Source organism: Mchenga conophoros, linkage group LG1 (assembly GCF_057382185.1).
Source record: "Mchenga conophoros isolate Kocher_MC1m ecotype Shallow Benthic linkage group LG1, M_conophoros_male_GT1.1, whole genome shotgun sequence".
NCBI classification, from domain to species: Eukaryota; Metazoa; Chordata; class Actinopteri; order Cichliformes; family Cichlidae; genus Mchenga; species Mchenga conophoros.
In genome coordinates this window covers 17,089,229-17,103,866 of record NC_140526.1, presented here as the reverse complement: position 1 = coordinate 17,103,866, position 14,638 = coordinate 17,089,229, and the positions used below count along the sequence as shown (strand labels likewise).

At 39.1% G+C, this 14,638-nt stretch overlaps 1 protein-coding gene across 1 annotated transcript in view; it reads left to right on the top strand.

The window, feature by feature from the left end:
• myom2b (myomesin 2b) overlaps positions 1-14,638 on the top strand; it is a 29,179-nt gene that overhangs the window by 3,563 nt on the left and 10,978 nt on the right. The window contains exons 3-26 of the mRNA XM_085268038.1: positions 104-161; positions 305-459; positions 1,979-2,065; positions 3,950-4,038; positions 5,229-5,279; positions 5,480-5,644; positions 6,050-6,211; positions 6,420-6,561; positions 7,155-7,354; positions 7,772-7,825; positions 8,064-8,191; positions 8,429-8,612; positions 8,962-9,136; positions 9,243-9,364; positions 9,468-9,655; positions 9,906-10,032; positions 10,156-10,334; positions 11,123-11,237; positions 11,537-11,699; positions 11,822-11,928; positions 12,938-12,982; positions 13,363-13,499; positions 13,897-14,041; positions 14,566-14,628. Coding sequence (XP_085124164.1) covers positions 104-161; positions 305-459; positions 1,979-2,065; positions 3,950-4,038; positions 5,229-5,279; positions 5,480-5,644; positions 6,050-6,211; positions 6,420-6,561; positions 7,155-7,354; positions 7,772-7,825; positions 8,064-8,191; positions 8,429-8,612; positions 8,962-9,136; positions 9,243-9,364; positions 9,468-9,655; positions 9,906-10,032; positions 10,156-10,334; positions 11,123-11,237; positions 11,537-11,699; positions 11,822-11,928; positions 12,938-12,982; positions 13,363-13,499; positions 13,897-14,041; positions 14,566-14,628 — 3,041 coding nt within the window. The remainder of the gene's footprint in view (positions 1-103; positions 162-304; positions 460-1,978; positions 2,066-3,949; positions 4,039-5,228; positions 5,280-5,479; positions 5,645-6,049; positions 6,212-6,419; positions 6,562-7,154; positions 7,355-7,771; positions 7,826-8,063; positions 8,192-8,428; positions 8,613-8,961; positions 9,137-9,242; positions 9,365-9,467; positions 9,656-9,905; positions 10,033-10,155; positions 10,335-11,122; positions 11,238-11,536; positions 11,700-11,821; positions 11,929-12,937; positions 12,983-13,362; positions 13,500-13,896; positions 14,042-14,565; positions 14,629-14,638) is intronic.

Genomic DNA, 14,638 nt, shown 5'->3' with positions numbered 1-14,638 from the left:
TGATATCTTTATTTATTTTATATTAGATGCTCAATTATCAGCTTACAGGGCTCAGGTTTATCATGGTTTTAGGAAACTGACTTATTGCTGTCATTGTCTTTAGCTCTGAGGCGATGGAGGAAAGATATGAGCACAAAACAAAAACCCGCATCCAGGAAGTGGTAAGAATCTTGTAACTGTTTTAATCAAGACTTCTATATTCGTTGTTTAACTGTCCTGTGGATTTTATTAATATTAATGCTTTATAGTACAATGGATTTTAAAATGATCTGTCATATACTGGTCTTATTGTTTGCCTGTCTAGGTAAGAACAAAATTGGATGACAAATATGTGCGTGAGGAGCCCATGATCAGGGGACCAATGTTCCTGGTCCGACTCAGATCCCACATGGTGTTTGAAAACACTCCAGTCAAAATCTTCTGTACTGTTGAGGGCTTCCCCATGCCTGTTGTAAAATGGTAAGTCAGTCTCTACGTGATTTGTTGACTCTGACTGTCACTGTGGTCTGTATAAAATGAACTTACGTAATTTAAAAAACAAAACAAAACACCCATGCATCCAGGAGATGTAGCTTCTGACACTGAAAATCCATGATTAAGTTAAAAGTTCCCACTGTCGATATATGACTACATATTTGTTAGTTTTCTTTCCATATTTTGCTACATTGTAGTACAAACCAACCACTACATTTTTGACTATTACGCTTAAGTCAGTATGCTAGCAATGGTTACTCCACTGTGTTTGTGACACACACACACACACATCATTTTTTATGTGTGGGCATGGTTGTTCTTTCATTGCTGTTTCACAGTCACTGGGAGTTCACATGCCAGTTAGGCATCAATAGACCTCTGTGATGGATGCTGAGGATCTCCCTCCTCATCTCAGGAAGGGTTTGAATAATCCCTGTAACACAGTTTATGATCTGCCTAAGAAGGAGTGACTATGCCATGGGCCCAGGGTTTGCAGCTCTGTGCCTGGTATGAAATGAGAATGCTCTCCTGATAGGCCTTGTCATAAGTGCTCTCATGTGCATATCTTAGGCTTATTCATGACTTTGCATTCCAGCAGCAGATGGCTATGAATCAACATTGAGGACAGCATATTAAGAAAACAACAAATGTAAAATCACCGAAGTCTTCATTCAATATAGACTGTAGACATTTGGCTAACGCCTTATTCCCCGTAAGCCTATTTAAGGGATAGCATTGTCTGCTCTAGTACAGACTATAATAGCAGATTTCAGAATCAGAATACTTTATTAATCCCTAATAAAATTATGTATGTATGTATTTGACAGTCTTTTAATGCTGCTGCATGTGCAGCATGTATGGCCAGTAACTTGGCTGTCCTCATAGCGACCTTGAGGAAATAGACGATCAGGATTTACAAGTTTCTACTGATTTGCATTATCACCTCACTCGCAGTTGTGCTCATAGTCTGGTCTTTGTGGAGTCAGTCACTCGGCTAGATGAGACAGTCCGCAAGATATTTAACAACACAGTCTAATATAATTAATTACTATCCAACGTGAAAGATCTTTTTAAATTAGTGTTTGGACATAAATGTTGACATTTGCTTCTTGCCGTCTCAAATTGCACCGAAATAAGGCAGGAAGCACAGTTAAGGTCAGAAAATTCTTGTGGGTCAGTTTCTGATTGGATCTTCAGTTCACATCACATGCTGTGGGCATCAAGCTGTGTTTTTTTATGTTTACCGCTGATCTTAATGCTGATGCAGACATGAGAGTTTTGGCTCTCATGAAGTGTCATTCCCAGCTTTTTGTCTGTTGTGGTGAGGCCAAACTACAAGGTAAGAAGATGAAAAGGAAGCCAGTTTTCCAGGGTCACAGGTTTCCATAAAATCCCAAGAATAAACGTAAAAGACCATTTTGTGGTCTTGTGGATACATCATTGCATTCATACCTTTTATTACTCAATGCTTCATGAAGATAGCTATTGTTTTGCTCAATTTTAGGTATAAAGATGGAATGATCCTGGACTTGTCTTCTGGAAGATATCTGGTTGAAGCCAAAGGTGGAATCCACTCCCTGGAGATCCCAAGGTACATTAAGTTCAATAAAGGTTAGAGTTTTTGAACATATTTTTATTTATCTGCCACCAATTTACTAATAGCAGTCATCTCATGGGATTTTATATTGTAAGGTAAAGACCCCAAAAGAGAAGAAAATCCAATAATACAGCAGTCCAGCACAATAGTGGGAAAAACGTTTCCCACTATGGTGCATCTTTCTCACAAAGGGCTTTTCCTTTAACTTTGAACTTTAAGAATGGGTCACAATCTAAAACTCCCATCTCTTTCTGTCCACGTCTGTATGGCTCTCTCCCTCTCCTTGATGTTACTTTTTTAAATCTACATTTTATAAGACATCCCAACTTTTTTGGAAATGGGTTGTAGTTTGCTTGTACTTGTCTGCTTCTATGTTTTCTTAAGATGAAGTGCACTGAGTTACAAGGCCACTGGTCTCACTGCCCAAATATCGGGATTAAGAATATGTAGCGAGCCATTGGAAATCTCCTCCTCCTTAATTCTTTCAAGCCCCATGCACAAAATTAGATCAGAGATGTTTACCGTCTGTCACCTGAAGGTGTGGGCGGGCTGTGTAGTTAAAGTCAGGGGACTGGAGCTTATCCTACTCTCCCTCCAGTCTGTGGAAGCTCAGCTGTTCAAGTGCTGACCTCAGTGGTACGTGATACTCTGGGAATCTTTCAGGCCACCGCTGTTTCCTTACTTACACACTGTACAGCCAGCAGTTAATACTCCTTGGAGAAAAAACACCCATGAAGCACATCATACTCTTGAGTACTGCATTCTTACCATGACTTATGACTTTTTAAAATAGCTAAATAATTAAAATAACAGTTACCGCAAAACTTTAGCATGGCATTAAGCAGGGTTAGAAATAGACAGCAAGAAGTTATGTTATGTATAGACACCTCACGAGTCCTACACCTACACACTGTATAGCTTAAGTTATTTGCGACTTAATGAGAGTACATTCGCTGTTCTCCCCCACATTACTTCTGCAATTTATGCTAATAACATCCTCTTTCATGACTATATCAGTTTATTAATTTGTCAAGGGGTCAAAGTCTCATGTCACATGCTAAAGGTGTGACATACGATTGTGGAAAAGTGAGCGATATGAGCAGAAACAAAAAGACCACTTAAGTTTTGCAACTTGCCAGAATGGCCAAAGATCTGTAGCTACACTGCTCTAAAGAAAACAAATCCAGTAACCTCTATGTAAATATAACGTAGAGAAAGCTTAGCAGACACAGTGCTTGTGATGAACTGCATTGCAGCTCTAACATATTGGCAGATTATAAAATCCGCCCACACAGAAGATACAATTAACCCCCTGCCCTGTGACCTTGTTTCCAACTCAAAGGACTATGCACTGAGTATTCTGCAAGCATTACTTTGTTTGTCAGGTGAGATTTGGCACATGGTGTTTCCTAAAAGGAAAGCTGTGGGTCTAAACCAAAACATTCTCTGAATAAGTAAACCAAGCATTGTTAATTGAAGTGTGAATGGGGCTTTACACAATCTGTGCTCTGTCTTCTCCACTGCTGATTATCCCTGGCAACATGAAGCATTCATGTGGGGAATAATTGCTCATTTGGTGAAGTGGATTCATATACGCTGTTGGAGAAAATGCACAGTGGCAATGTATCAGTAGAGAGCAGTTAGTCCTGTCATTGCAGATCTTCTAATATGTAGCTCACCTGCTATTTAGGCAGTTTCGGTAATTTCACAGATGACTGTAAAATCCATAAGATTGCCATGAAGTCCCAGAATTTAGCTAAGTATGCTAAGTATGACACAGTGCTCAATCACCATTTCGTTTATTCTCTAATCTGTTGCAATCTGTTGGGAAATCTTTTGATCAAAATGCAACCATTTTATGTTTATTCTGTGTTCCAGATGCTCAACTGATGATACAGCTCAGTACACTGCTATGGCTGTAAACCTCCATGGACAAGCCTCCAGTCAGGCCTCCATTATTGTGAAGAGTAAGCCATTCAATCTGATAACCAGAGGCTTTAAGTGTAAAGCAATGGACGTGCAACAGGGTTGCACACGCTGACTCTCATACACACACAAGCCAACCCCCAAACTCTAGACCAGATGCAAGAACGTAAACATTTGTTTATAGTTTAGTGTTGCTAACTGACTTAGCCAAAGTACCAAAACACCCCAAGTCTGCCACCCATTCGCACGATCTACCACTCTGTTGCTACGATCCATAGCTTGCCTCAATCGACTCAATAAAGACTTTGTGAAACCAGTGCTATACTTGCGACACTGAGAGGTTAACTTACATCAGGGACTGTACACTTGACAACGTGTACACAAACTCTTGATATGGAGCAGGCAACATGCCCAGACCAATCAGAAGAAACCACAGTGATGTGTGAGCAAAAGCGCCGCTTGTACTCCATAAATCAAATTCCAGTAATTATTTAATTGATGCTGCCTCACGATCATATGCTATGCCTCCAAGCAGAGAATATCCAACTTCCTTTGGTAATGATATTTCAAGTTGGGTTGATAACACTTTTGTGATTATTGTGGCAAATAACGATGAGACTGATTGCTGTAAGCAAAAAGGGAACTCTGTGACAGGAACTAGTTCTAACTAGGAAACCATGGACGTGGTTTTACAGTAGCAACCTATTAAGCACAATAATCGAAATACAATCACACCCCAAATCATAACCCACTATTCTCTAAATAGGAAGGCTAATTCACTATGGGACCATATCTTACAAAATCAACCCTAATTGTGCAAAACAGGATTTAAAACTAGCAAATTAAATCATAACTTAAACTTGGGTTAACATTTGTGTCACTTCCCCAATAAACTTCCATACAATCAGACCCCCCACCCAACACAGACACACACACACAGACCACAGGATTCTCCTTTTGCTGACTTTGGCTTCACTTCTGAGACTAGAGGCTACTTCACAAAGTGTCTATACCTACAGCTGAGTGTTTACTATGAGGAGTTACTTGTGCAATTAGCAACATTTCAACAAATTTCATGTAGGGTTATTTTACAATAAATGTTATTCATAAAAAAAGTAATCATATTTAGATGAATCATACAAATCTGTAACTGCACATCTGTATTATTTCAGCTGGCTGTTGCTGCCAATCACACACAACGTTTACTGTTTTTTGTTGTTTTTTTGTGCAGGATTCAAGCAGGAGGAAGAGTCCTGTTCATATGCATGGCTGCCTTATGAAGGTAGGCAAAGTAATTACCTCCAGAGAACATCAGCACTAGATTTTAAAATACTCATAAATTACAACTGTAATACAATTATATCATTTAATATGAGTTAACATAATATTCCTCTATTCTCCTTTCAAAAGAGCGTGTGAAGCAACATGCTGTTACCACCAATTCTACTATCTCTTTCATGTTATCTCTCTTCTTTTCCCCAGCTTCTATGCTACCAAAGATCCATTACACTAAAATCCACATTACTTTTTTGGAGATGTTTGGACCAGTGTTTGCTACCGAGGGTGAATCTGCCACCCTTTCTGCTACCATGACCCTGGAGCCCAACCTGGCAAACCTACAGCCTGAGGCACAGTGGTACAGAGATGGTAATTGATATAAAATAGCACTTTATGATACAGTAATTACCCTATAATTGCTAGTAATATATGCTAAATGCCACAGTGACTGCCTGACCCAATCTAGCCGACATGCAGCCAGAGGCACAGCAGTGGAAAAATTAGAAAATGTTATGGACACTATTTTTATTGCCTATTAATTATACCAAAAGCAGTTAAGTAGACTCAAGTAATATCACCCCAAATTTGTGAGCCGTTTCATTTGCTACGTGTGTGTGTCTGAGGTATAAAAGAAAATTCTAGCTTATTTTTGTTGTATGCAGAAAGGCTTTATTTACTCAAACTTGATGTTTCATTATTTTAGCATTTTATAGTTCAGGTTCATAAGAGTTATGCGGTGAAGCTGAGTCAATGAGCCTGTCTCATTTTTCCTAGACACTCGTCTGTTTGACTCTAAATGGGTGAAGATTGAAACTGGTAGAGGATTCAGCAAATTGACTCTTCCAAATCTCTACAAAGATGACGAGGGTCTCTATACCCTGCGCATGGTCACTAAAGGAGGCACCGCAGAACACAGCGCCTTTGTCTCAGTCGCAGGTAAGATGAGCCAAACGTTGGACTGGATAAGATTAACGTATTTCTAAATCCAGTTTGGAAACTGGAGCTTAAATTTTATGAAACTGATACGGTTTTGCTGTCAACATAATACTTATTCTGGTAACTGCTAATGCTAAGTATTATTGCTTCTTATTTCTTATGAATAATGTGATTATTAAAACAATGCACGTCATCACTTCCTGTCTAGATGGTCCTCCTCCAGTCCCTGCTGCACCTGGTGCTCCTATGGACATCAAGATCCATGATGCCAACAGAGACTATGTCATTGTGTCATGGAAGCCTCCTAATACAACTACAGAGGGTCCAATCCTGGGATACTTTGTCGACAAGTAAGAGTTACTGGTATAAACGCCATAAACAGATAAACTGGCCAGCATAAAGACAAACTAATTACTTTAAGTAATCCTATTGAGCTTACTTGAGTATCAAATTACTGTTTTTTGTCTCAAGGAAGAGGGGCAGTCCATGTTCTCTTTATTGCACATAAAATACACAGCTGCTTTTGTTTATTTCTTCTGTCGCTCATATTTTAACCTAAACAGAGCAGGAATGGGCATGCTCTGCTACCTATTGGCTGCTTTTCATTCTTTTTCAATCTGCATTTTTTTTGCTGAGGAAGCTCTTTTCCTGCTTATGTCCTTTTTTTTGTCTAGCATCATAATGAACAGATAATTTCAGCACAAGTGCTTTCAGTGAGGCTCCAACAGGTACACTGTTCTGATCTCATATACCAATCAGCATTTTTTAATAATATGGTAGCATACACAAAACATAAAACATCCATTATAAACTTGTACACATATTACTCTTTGCAATAGTTACATGTTTATAATGACTCCATGCCATACCAGTATTTTATCAGATCTTTCTATTTGCATTCATCTCATTAACTCTGCGACATTCTCATCTTTTCTCTTCTTAGATGTGAGGTTGGAACTGAAAACTGGACCCAATGTAACGATCACCCCATAAAGATCTGTAAATATCCGGTGTCTGGGCTGTTTGAAGGGCACTCCTTCTACTTCAGAGTCAGAGCTGTTAACTCCCATGGAATCAGCAAACCTTCTCGTATGTCTGATCCCATCACTGCAATGGACCCCACTGAGTTTGAGAGGCTTCACGGTGGGTTTAACTACACTAATACAGAGAAATGTCTAAGCTCACCTTAAAAATACAGTGTTTTGAAGTTTTGCCATGTGTCATGTTGTCATTATTGTAGTCACTATTGTTTGAAATTATAACTGTCTTCTTGTTTCTTGCTAAACAGTTATTCATGTAGAATTACAATCAGCCCTGATTTAAAGCACATAATAAAAAACACATTATGTAACTAAATTATGTCATATTGTACTTATCTCATGCTTTTATTTGGGGGCAGGTTAGACTTGTAAAATACACACTAATCAGTCTATTTTATAGCATTAGATACGGTACATGTTCAGCTCCTATATAAACAACAAATTTGTATTTAAAATGATCTCAAAAAAAGGTCACTATCAATCACAAACACATGATGATCATCTCTTTATCTTCCTCTAGCCAAAAGGCTTGGAGGAAGACTGGATATCGTGTCTTACCATGACGAGGTTGAAGGTGGGTTTGAATTGAAGTTGATACATACATTCTGATGCTCTGTTTAAACTTCAGCAGGTTGTCTTGACCATGTCTCCAAGTTGAAATGCAATGAGTTGCTGACTGGTGATTGGCTGATTAGATATTTGTGTTAAGCAATTGAACAGATGTACGCAAGGAAGCGACTGGTTCGTGTATTTGTTACGCCACATATAATATGTATTATATTTTTAACGTTTTCAGTCTTGTTTCTTTGTAGCTGAAGGAAAGCCTCCAGGTGTTCCATCAGGAATTAATGCCTCAGAAACAGACAGGACCTATGTTGTTTTGAGCTGGAAAGCCCCAGCGTACACCAGCAGCGCTCCCATGTGGTACTACATAGAAAAGGTAACAAACAATGTCATATTCTAATTCACTGACTTCCCCCTCAACAGTTGTTTATAGTTTGACGAAGCAGTAACAGCAGTTTTTTTCTCCTTTATATTATGCAGCTGCATTAACTTGTGTGCCTAAACTATTTTTACAGGTCTTCTGTATAACACATATAGAGACAAGCCTTGGAAAAAATAAAATACATTTTTAAAATGTAAACAAACTTGCTTCCATGTCTCCGTCTCTCCACAGTGCATGGCAGACAGTGGCGCATGGCAGCGCGTTAACACCCAGGTCCCTATTCGATCTCCTCGTTATGCTGTCTTTGACCTGGCAGAGGGAAAACAATATAAGTTCAGAGTTTTGTCTGCCAACATTTATGGGACCAGTGCGCCATCAGAGCCAACTGGACCTATTCAGACTCAGGAACTCAAAGGTTTGCCTCCATTTTTCCTTTCCTGTTACACAGCAGTAGTGTTTATTATTACCAATTACCAGTTGCAACACCTTTAATTGTATTTCTGTGTTACTTCACAACAAAATGTGGTGTGGGTGATCTTCTGAACTGCTTACTACAAAAAGTTTTCAATATGTCAGCTGAGAGATTTGTTTCAAATGTTTCAAACATGAAGCTGACATAAAAATTATGGTCAGGTGTAAGAGGGTTGTGGTATAGATACTGAGTAGCAGCCACTTGAAAACCAGAAGAACCTAATATAAAGTATCCTTAATTGTAATTACAGTATTATGTAGCTATTTTTTATTTATTTTTTAATCAATTGCAGGCGTACCATCCGCTCCTGGTCAGGTGATTGCGACAAGGGAAACAGACACCTCTGTCCTCATCCAATGGGCTCCTCCAAAGGAACCTAATAATTTGATTGGTTATTACATTGACCAGTGTGTGCAAGGATCCAAGAACTGGACCTCAGCCAATCACAAACCTCACAAGAACACCAAGTATGTTTCTAGCGACACACAAACACACTGTTGGGCTCAAAAATGGATTTTTTTCTCTGGCTGCTTATTACACAATGGGCTTTGTGTCACGTTTGTGTCTCTTCAGGTTTGTGGTTAGTGGTTTGACCACAGGAGAAACCTACATGTTCCGCGTCCAGGCTATCAATGAGCTGGGTCTCAGTGATGAATCCCAGGAGTCAGCACCTTTGACTGTCAAGGCTGCCCTTAGTCAGTAATGCCAAATATTTGCTCACTACTGCAGATGTTAATCATGATAACTGCCCCAAACCTTTTCATTTTAAAGAATTAAAACTCAATACTGTTCTTACAGCCACCCCATCTGCTCCTTATAACATTGCACTGCTGTACTGCGACGGCCATTCAATGATCCTGAACTGGAAGAAGCCTCTTCGCTCTGGAGGAGCAAAGATCAAAGAGTATTATGTGGACAAAAGACGTAGAGGAACAACCATGTGGAGGGAGGTTCATATCCCACCAATCACAGAGAGAGTTTATAAGGTATTTGGACTCTTTTTATAACATTCAAACATCAAAACAAACAGAAGAGGGCCACAATTTTGCATACATACTTGCATACTCTTCTTATTATATATCATACAAAAGTTAAGATACATATTATTTTATTTGGGATGGTCTGATTATTTTGTGCAAAACTGGCCTGTTCAACTCTGAAAGTGGCATGTCCATTTTGTTTAAATTGATAATGATAACTAGGATTTTAGTTAACCATGTAACATTTTATTAAAAGGTGGAGAACTTGACAGAGGGAGCAGTCTATCAGTTCCAGGTTTATGGAGCCAACCTGGCTGGTCTTGGACCAGCGTCCAAACATTCAGAAGACCTTACATGTGATGCCTGGACAATGCCAGAACCTGGTTAGTAAATTTCACTTTTTAGTGACTGACTTTAAACTCTGAGTTAAAAGTGAAGCTTTTACACTTCTAGAAAGATAAATATGGAATTGTTGTTCTTCTCCTCTCATCATCTGGCTCATATAGGCCCAGCCTATGACCTGACCTTTTGTGAAGTGAGAGATAATTCATTGGTGGTTGAGTGGCAAAAGCCTGTCTACACTGGTTCTGAACCAATCACAGGCTACCATGTTGAGTATGCCAAGAAGGGTACTGCTAACTGGATCACAGCCAATGAAAAAGCTGCCAGTCACCGCTTCCTAAAGGTGAGGGTATCACTGTTCCAATCTATGAATCATAGAGGTTATCCTCCACTGCTCATCAGAGATTTTACTCAAGCACGCAAGACAAAAGAAATTGGAATAACGCTTTTAATTTACAATATAACATATAGGTTAGACTAAATGTTGGCACTGCTGAAACAAGTGTAAAATGCAGTGCATGACGTTTATTATGTAACAGTGTGTTTCTTCATCTTTACTGAACTTTTCCCCCCCAAAACATCAATTTTCATCCACTTTTTCCAGCACTTTATTTACCACTACCAAAACTGCAGCAGTGTAGGTACAAAAACTGTGTGACACTGACATCTAGTGGATGAACCAAGTAACGACTTGGTGAAATGGTACAAAAAGAAAATCTGTTAAAGGTGAATCACTTATGTGTGATAATGGAAAGTCAGTAAAGTAAAATAAGACAAGAATAATTATAATAATACCAAGACCATTTAGTGATCTAATAAAAATATGCTTTGAAACAATACGGATTACTCATGCATTATTAATATTTAGGGTAAGTTGCCTAAAAGAACAGGGGGAATTATAATAATAGATCCAGCTGCTGCTGGGCTAAAGGATGATATATTTTACATTCATTCACAGCACCAAGTGATCAACAAAATAAATAGTATTGTTAGATTCAGAATAGAATATGCTGTTATTATGTCATAATTTATTTACCTGTCAATTTTGCACAGGTTGAAAGTTACCACACCCATTTACAGACGTTCACACCTCCACTCCCCCTAGCAACAGATTGTCTGTTTGTGTCCTAGGTAACAGGTCTGGAGGTGGGCACTACCTATGTGTTCAGAGTGCGTGCAGTCAATGCTGCTGGAGTGGGTATGGCCTCAATGGCCTCTGACCCTGTGACTGCCAAGGCCGTGGCAGGTAACATTTAACAGCAGACAGAAACTGAATACCTTACTATTAGAATATAAGGGTATTAGAATTCATAAATATGTGTCTCCAAGTTCCTCTTTGTAAAGCATACAAAGTGCTATGGTTTTGCTTTGAGTGAGTGTTGCACTATTGTTGACAGTGGTGAAGGCAAGAGTTTAAGAGCGAGTGGACACATGTGATATCAATCCATCAAATATCAAAGCTCACATTAATAGCTGTTTAGGCTTTCTGGGCATTAACTGGAGACAAAAATGAGTCTAAAAACTATGTTTATCTGTGTATTGAAGGTTCCCAGGAGGTGTCCTGTGTGGTGGATGAGAAGTCAGGTGACATTGTTCTGTCATTCGAGTCCTGCCAGATAAACGAAGGCTCCAAGTTCATCTGGAAGAAAGATTATAAAGAAATCACAGATTTCTCTAAAGGGGTAGTGATTAAATCCGAGGGCATCCAGTAAGACCACAGTCACACACATATATAACATGCATATGGCATCAAACATTTGCATTCAATTTCAGCTTGAACAATCTCTCTGACTGTGTGTGTCTGTGTTTCTCTTCCGCCCTCCACTGCAGCTCTAAGCTGATCTTCAAGAACCCAGATAAGGAGGACTTTGGGACGTATTCTGTTTCTGTCACAAACACAGAGGGAGTGTCATCCAGCTACACAATCTCTAATGAAGGTAGGTTCAATTCATTGCTAAGTAAGGATGGCTCTGATGCTTAGGCACCCAGTCAACTGTCATGAAAAATTTGAAAATCTATAAAAGAATCTGCAACTTAGACTTAATGAAATCTCTCATGTTTATGTTTATTTGTATTCTATACTCATGGCTCATTTGCCCTTGTTGACTTATGGTAATTTGCGATGTTGCCTTTATTATCTTAATCATCTCATCGCATTAGTTTGCATTCCATATCCGTTTCCTACCTCTGTTAAACTATTGCATGCAAATACCACTCATGCCTTGATCGTGAAAATTTGAACAGCTGTAGAGCAACACCCTAATAACTACATCAAAAGCGCAGACTTGAGCTAAAATCAAAAGAAAACTGTATCGGAGAACTAAGGCAGTGTGTAGAATGCAATAAAAGATGAAAGCAGTGAGAGCATACTTAAAAACAATCAGCCTGGCATGTAGGCAACAAACAATTTCATTACACAGCTGATGATACTAGCAGAGCGCATTATTTCTCCAAGCTTGGGGCACTGAACATGTTTTACCACCAGATCTTTGTGGCAAAAGGATTTCTGTCAGAAAGCTTCACAACGCTTTTCCTTCTATTGCACCAGTTTGCTACGAGGCTATAATACGTGGCTTCCACTGATTGCTTCCCATTCGGCCTACAGTTATTCCACTGTAACTCGCAATAATTTCTGAACTTCTAGCACGCAAGGATTCATTCATTTCAGTTATATCACAGGTACTTGGTGAGGCTCCAATAATACAACAACTCATAATACAGGCTGTGTTTCAGGGTAAGCATTCAGGGCCAGTTATGAGTCACAATGTAATTTTGTTCTTTCAGCTTTGAGCTTCAGTTTTAATGTTTTTGTTCCTTGATTTTCCTCTCCCTGACTTATCTGGTACCTCATCGAAGCTAATGGTAAAATTAGACCAATGTATAAAATGTCACATGTATGATAACTGCATGTCTGTGTCTATAAAATAATGTGTCTGTGCCTTATAGAGTTGGTAAAGATGCTGGCGCTCAGTTATGATATCAGACACCCAGGTAGGTACCTTTGGCTGACTCTTTCAATCTCTCTGAGTTTCTCTCTCTTTGTCCTTTTTAATCTCTTCTTTAAAACTTTCTCCTCTGAGTCTTAATCTGTCTTACCTGCTCACTTCATTTCTCGTTCTCCCTCTTTTATGCTTTTATTTTTCTTTCTTCTTCTGCCTTTGAAGATTTCTGATTTCTTTATTTTTTTAGGGGCAGATTTCTCTTTTTATTTGATCCAAAAAAAAAGAAAAAAAAGAAAAAAGTCTTACCTGCTTTTGCATCACATTGCCTAAGCTCTTCTCCTTCTCCTGTCCTCTCCTCCTTCGTCTCCTCATTTAACAAGGACAATAATGTTTTGAAACCCCTTACCCTTCCTCCCTCTTGTCCTCTAGTCATCCCGCTGAAGTCTGAGTTGGCCTATAAGATTCTGGAGAGAGGCCGAATGAGGTTCTGGCTGCAGGCTGAGGAGATTTCTTCCAATGTCACCTACAAATTCTTTGCAAACAACAAGGAACTGTCTGGAGCTGATGTAAGATACATCTTAGTTTACCCGCAGATTGTAGTCAGTTCCTACCTATGCCACTCTCCCTATGCAGTACTTGAAATTCATGGGTGTAGAAAGTCATGCAAATGGAAAATGAAGTCTGGAAAATGATATATCAGTTAGCCAGGTAGTCTTCTTTCAGCTGTAATTTTTGCGAGGCTCAAACTGAAAGGTCCCAGAGTATGGGCTAAACCATTTAAGTGAGCCTTGCAAATAAAAACAGAAGAGATGAATGATTTATATTCTAGCTTCAAGGTGAACAACCTACTTTTCTATCAAGACAATAGTTCAGTCAGCTGTTTTTAACTACACAAAAGTTATGATAGTCACAAAGTCTGTCGTCAAGTAGGCTTTTTAAAATTACAACTCTATTTTTCTGCAGCCCAACAAGATGGCTCATGACGTCGCTACAGGGATCATTGAGTTCATCATGGATCATTTCACTGAGGAGAATGAGGGGACATATACCTGCCAGATCACAGATGGAGGAGGAAAGGCACAGAGCTCACTGGTTCTGATTGGAAATGGTAAGAGGGACCAAGGTTTACTGCTGTCCTACGATCAGCCTTTCAAATGTGGTTCCAACCCAGTCGGACCCCACAAAACCTGCAGTATCCGACTACATTCAACAAAAAAAGAACAATACCCTCTGGACTGTATTTTCTTTCTTTTTTTTTAAGTGGATGTGTGCAGAAAGAACTTATCACAACCTCTTATTTTTCAGCGTACTAATTAGGGGGTATGCTGTCAAGCCTAAGCCAGGAGAAACACAGACATGTAGCAGAGAGTGTATAGAATGGGCTTTTTTGTATGACAGTAGACTTAGCATCTGCTGCATTAGAGATCCCATTATGGAAATGTATTAAGCCCGTTAGTGTAGAGAAGGGTTTGAACTTCATGTCTATAGGACTCCCTAAGACTCAACTAAAGATGCTTGATTTCATAAATTATGATTCTGCTCTCATATGGGGGACCACTAAAAAAAGAATCTATAGCAACACTTTGATCTTTTAATTATTCTCCGTTTATGTGTATCTGTATGTGCACATAGCTTTCAAGGCAGCACTGGCTGAGGCTGATTTCCAGAGGAGAGAGTACATCAGAGTCAAAGAGGGTAAGAAATA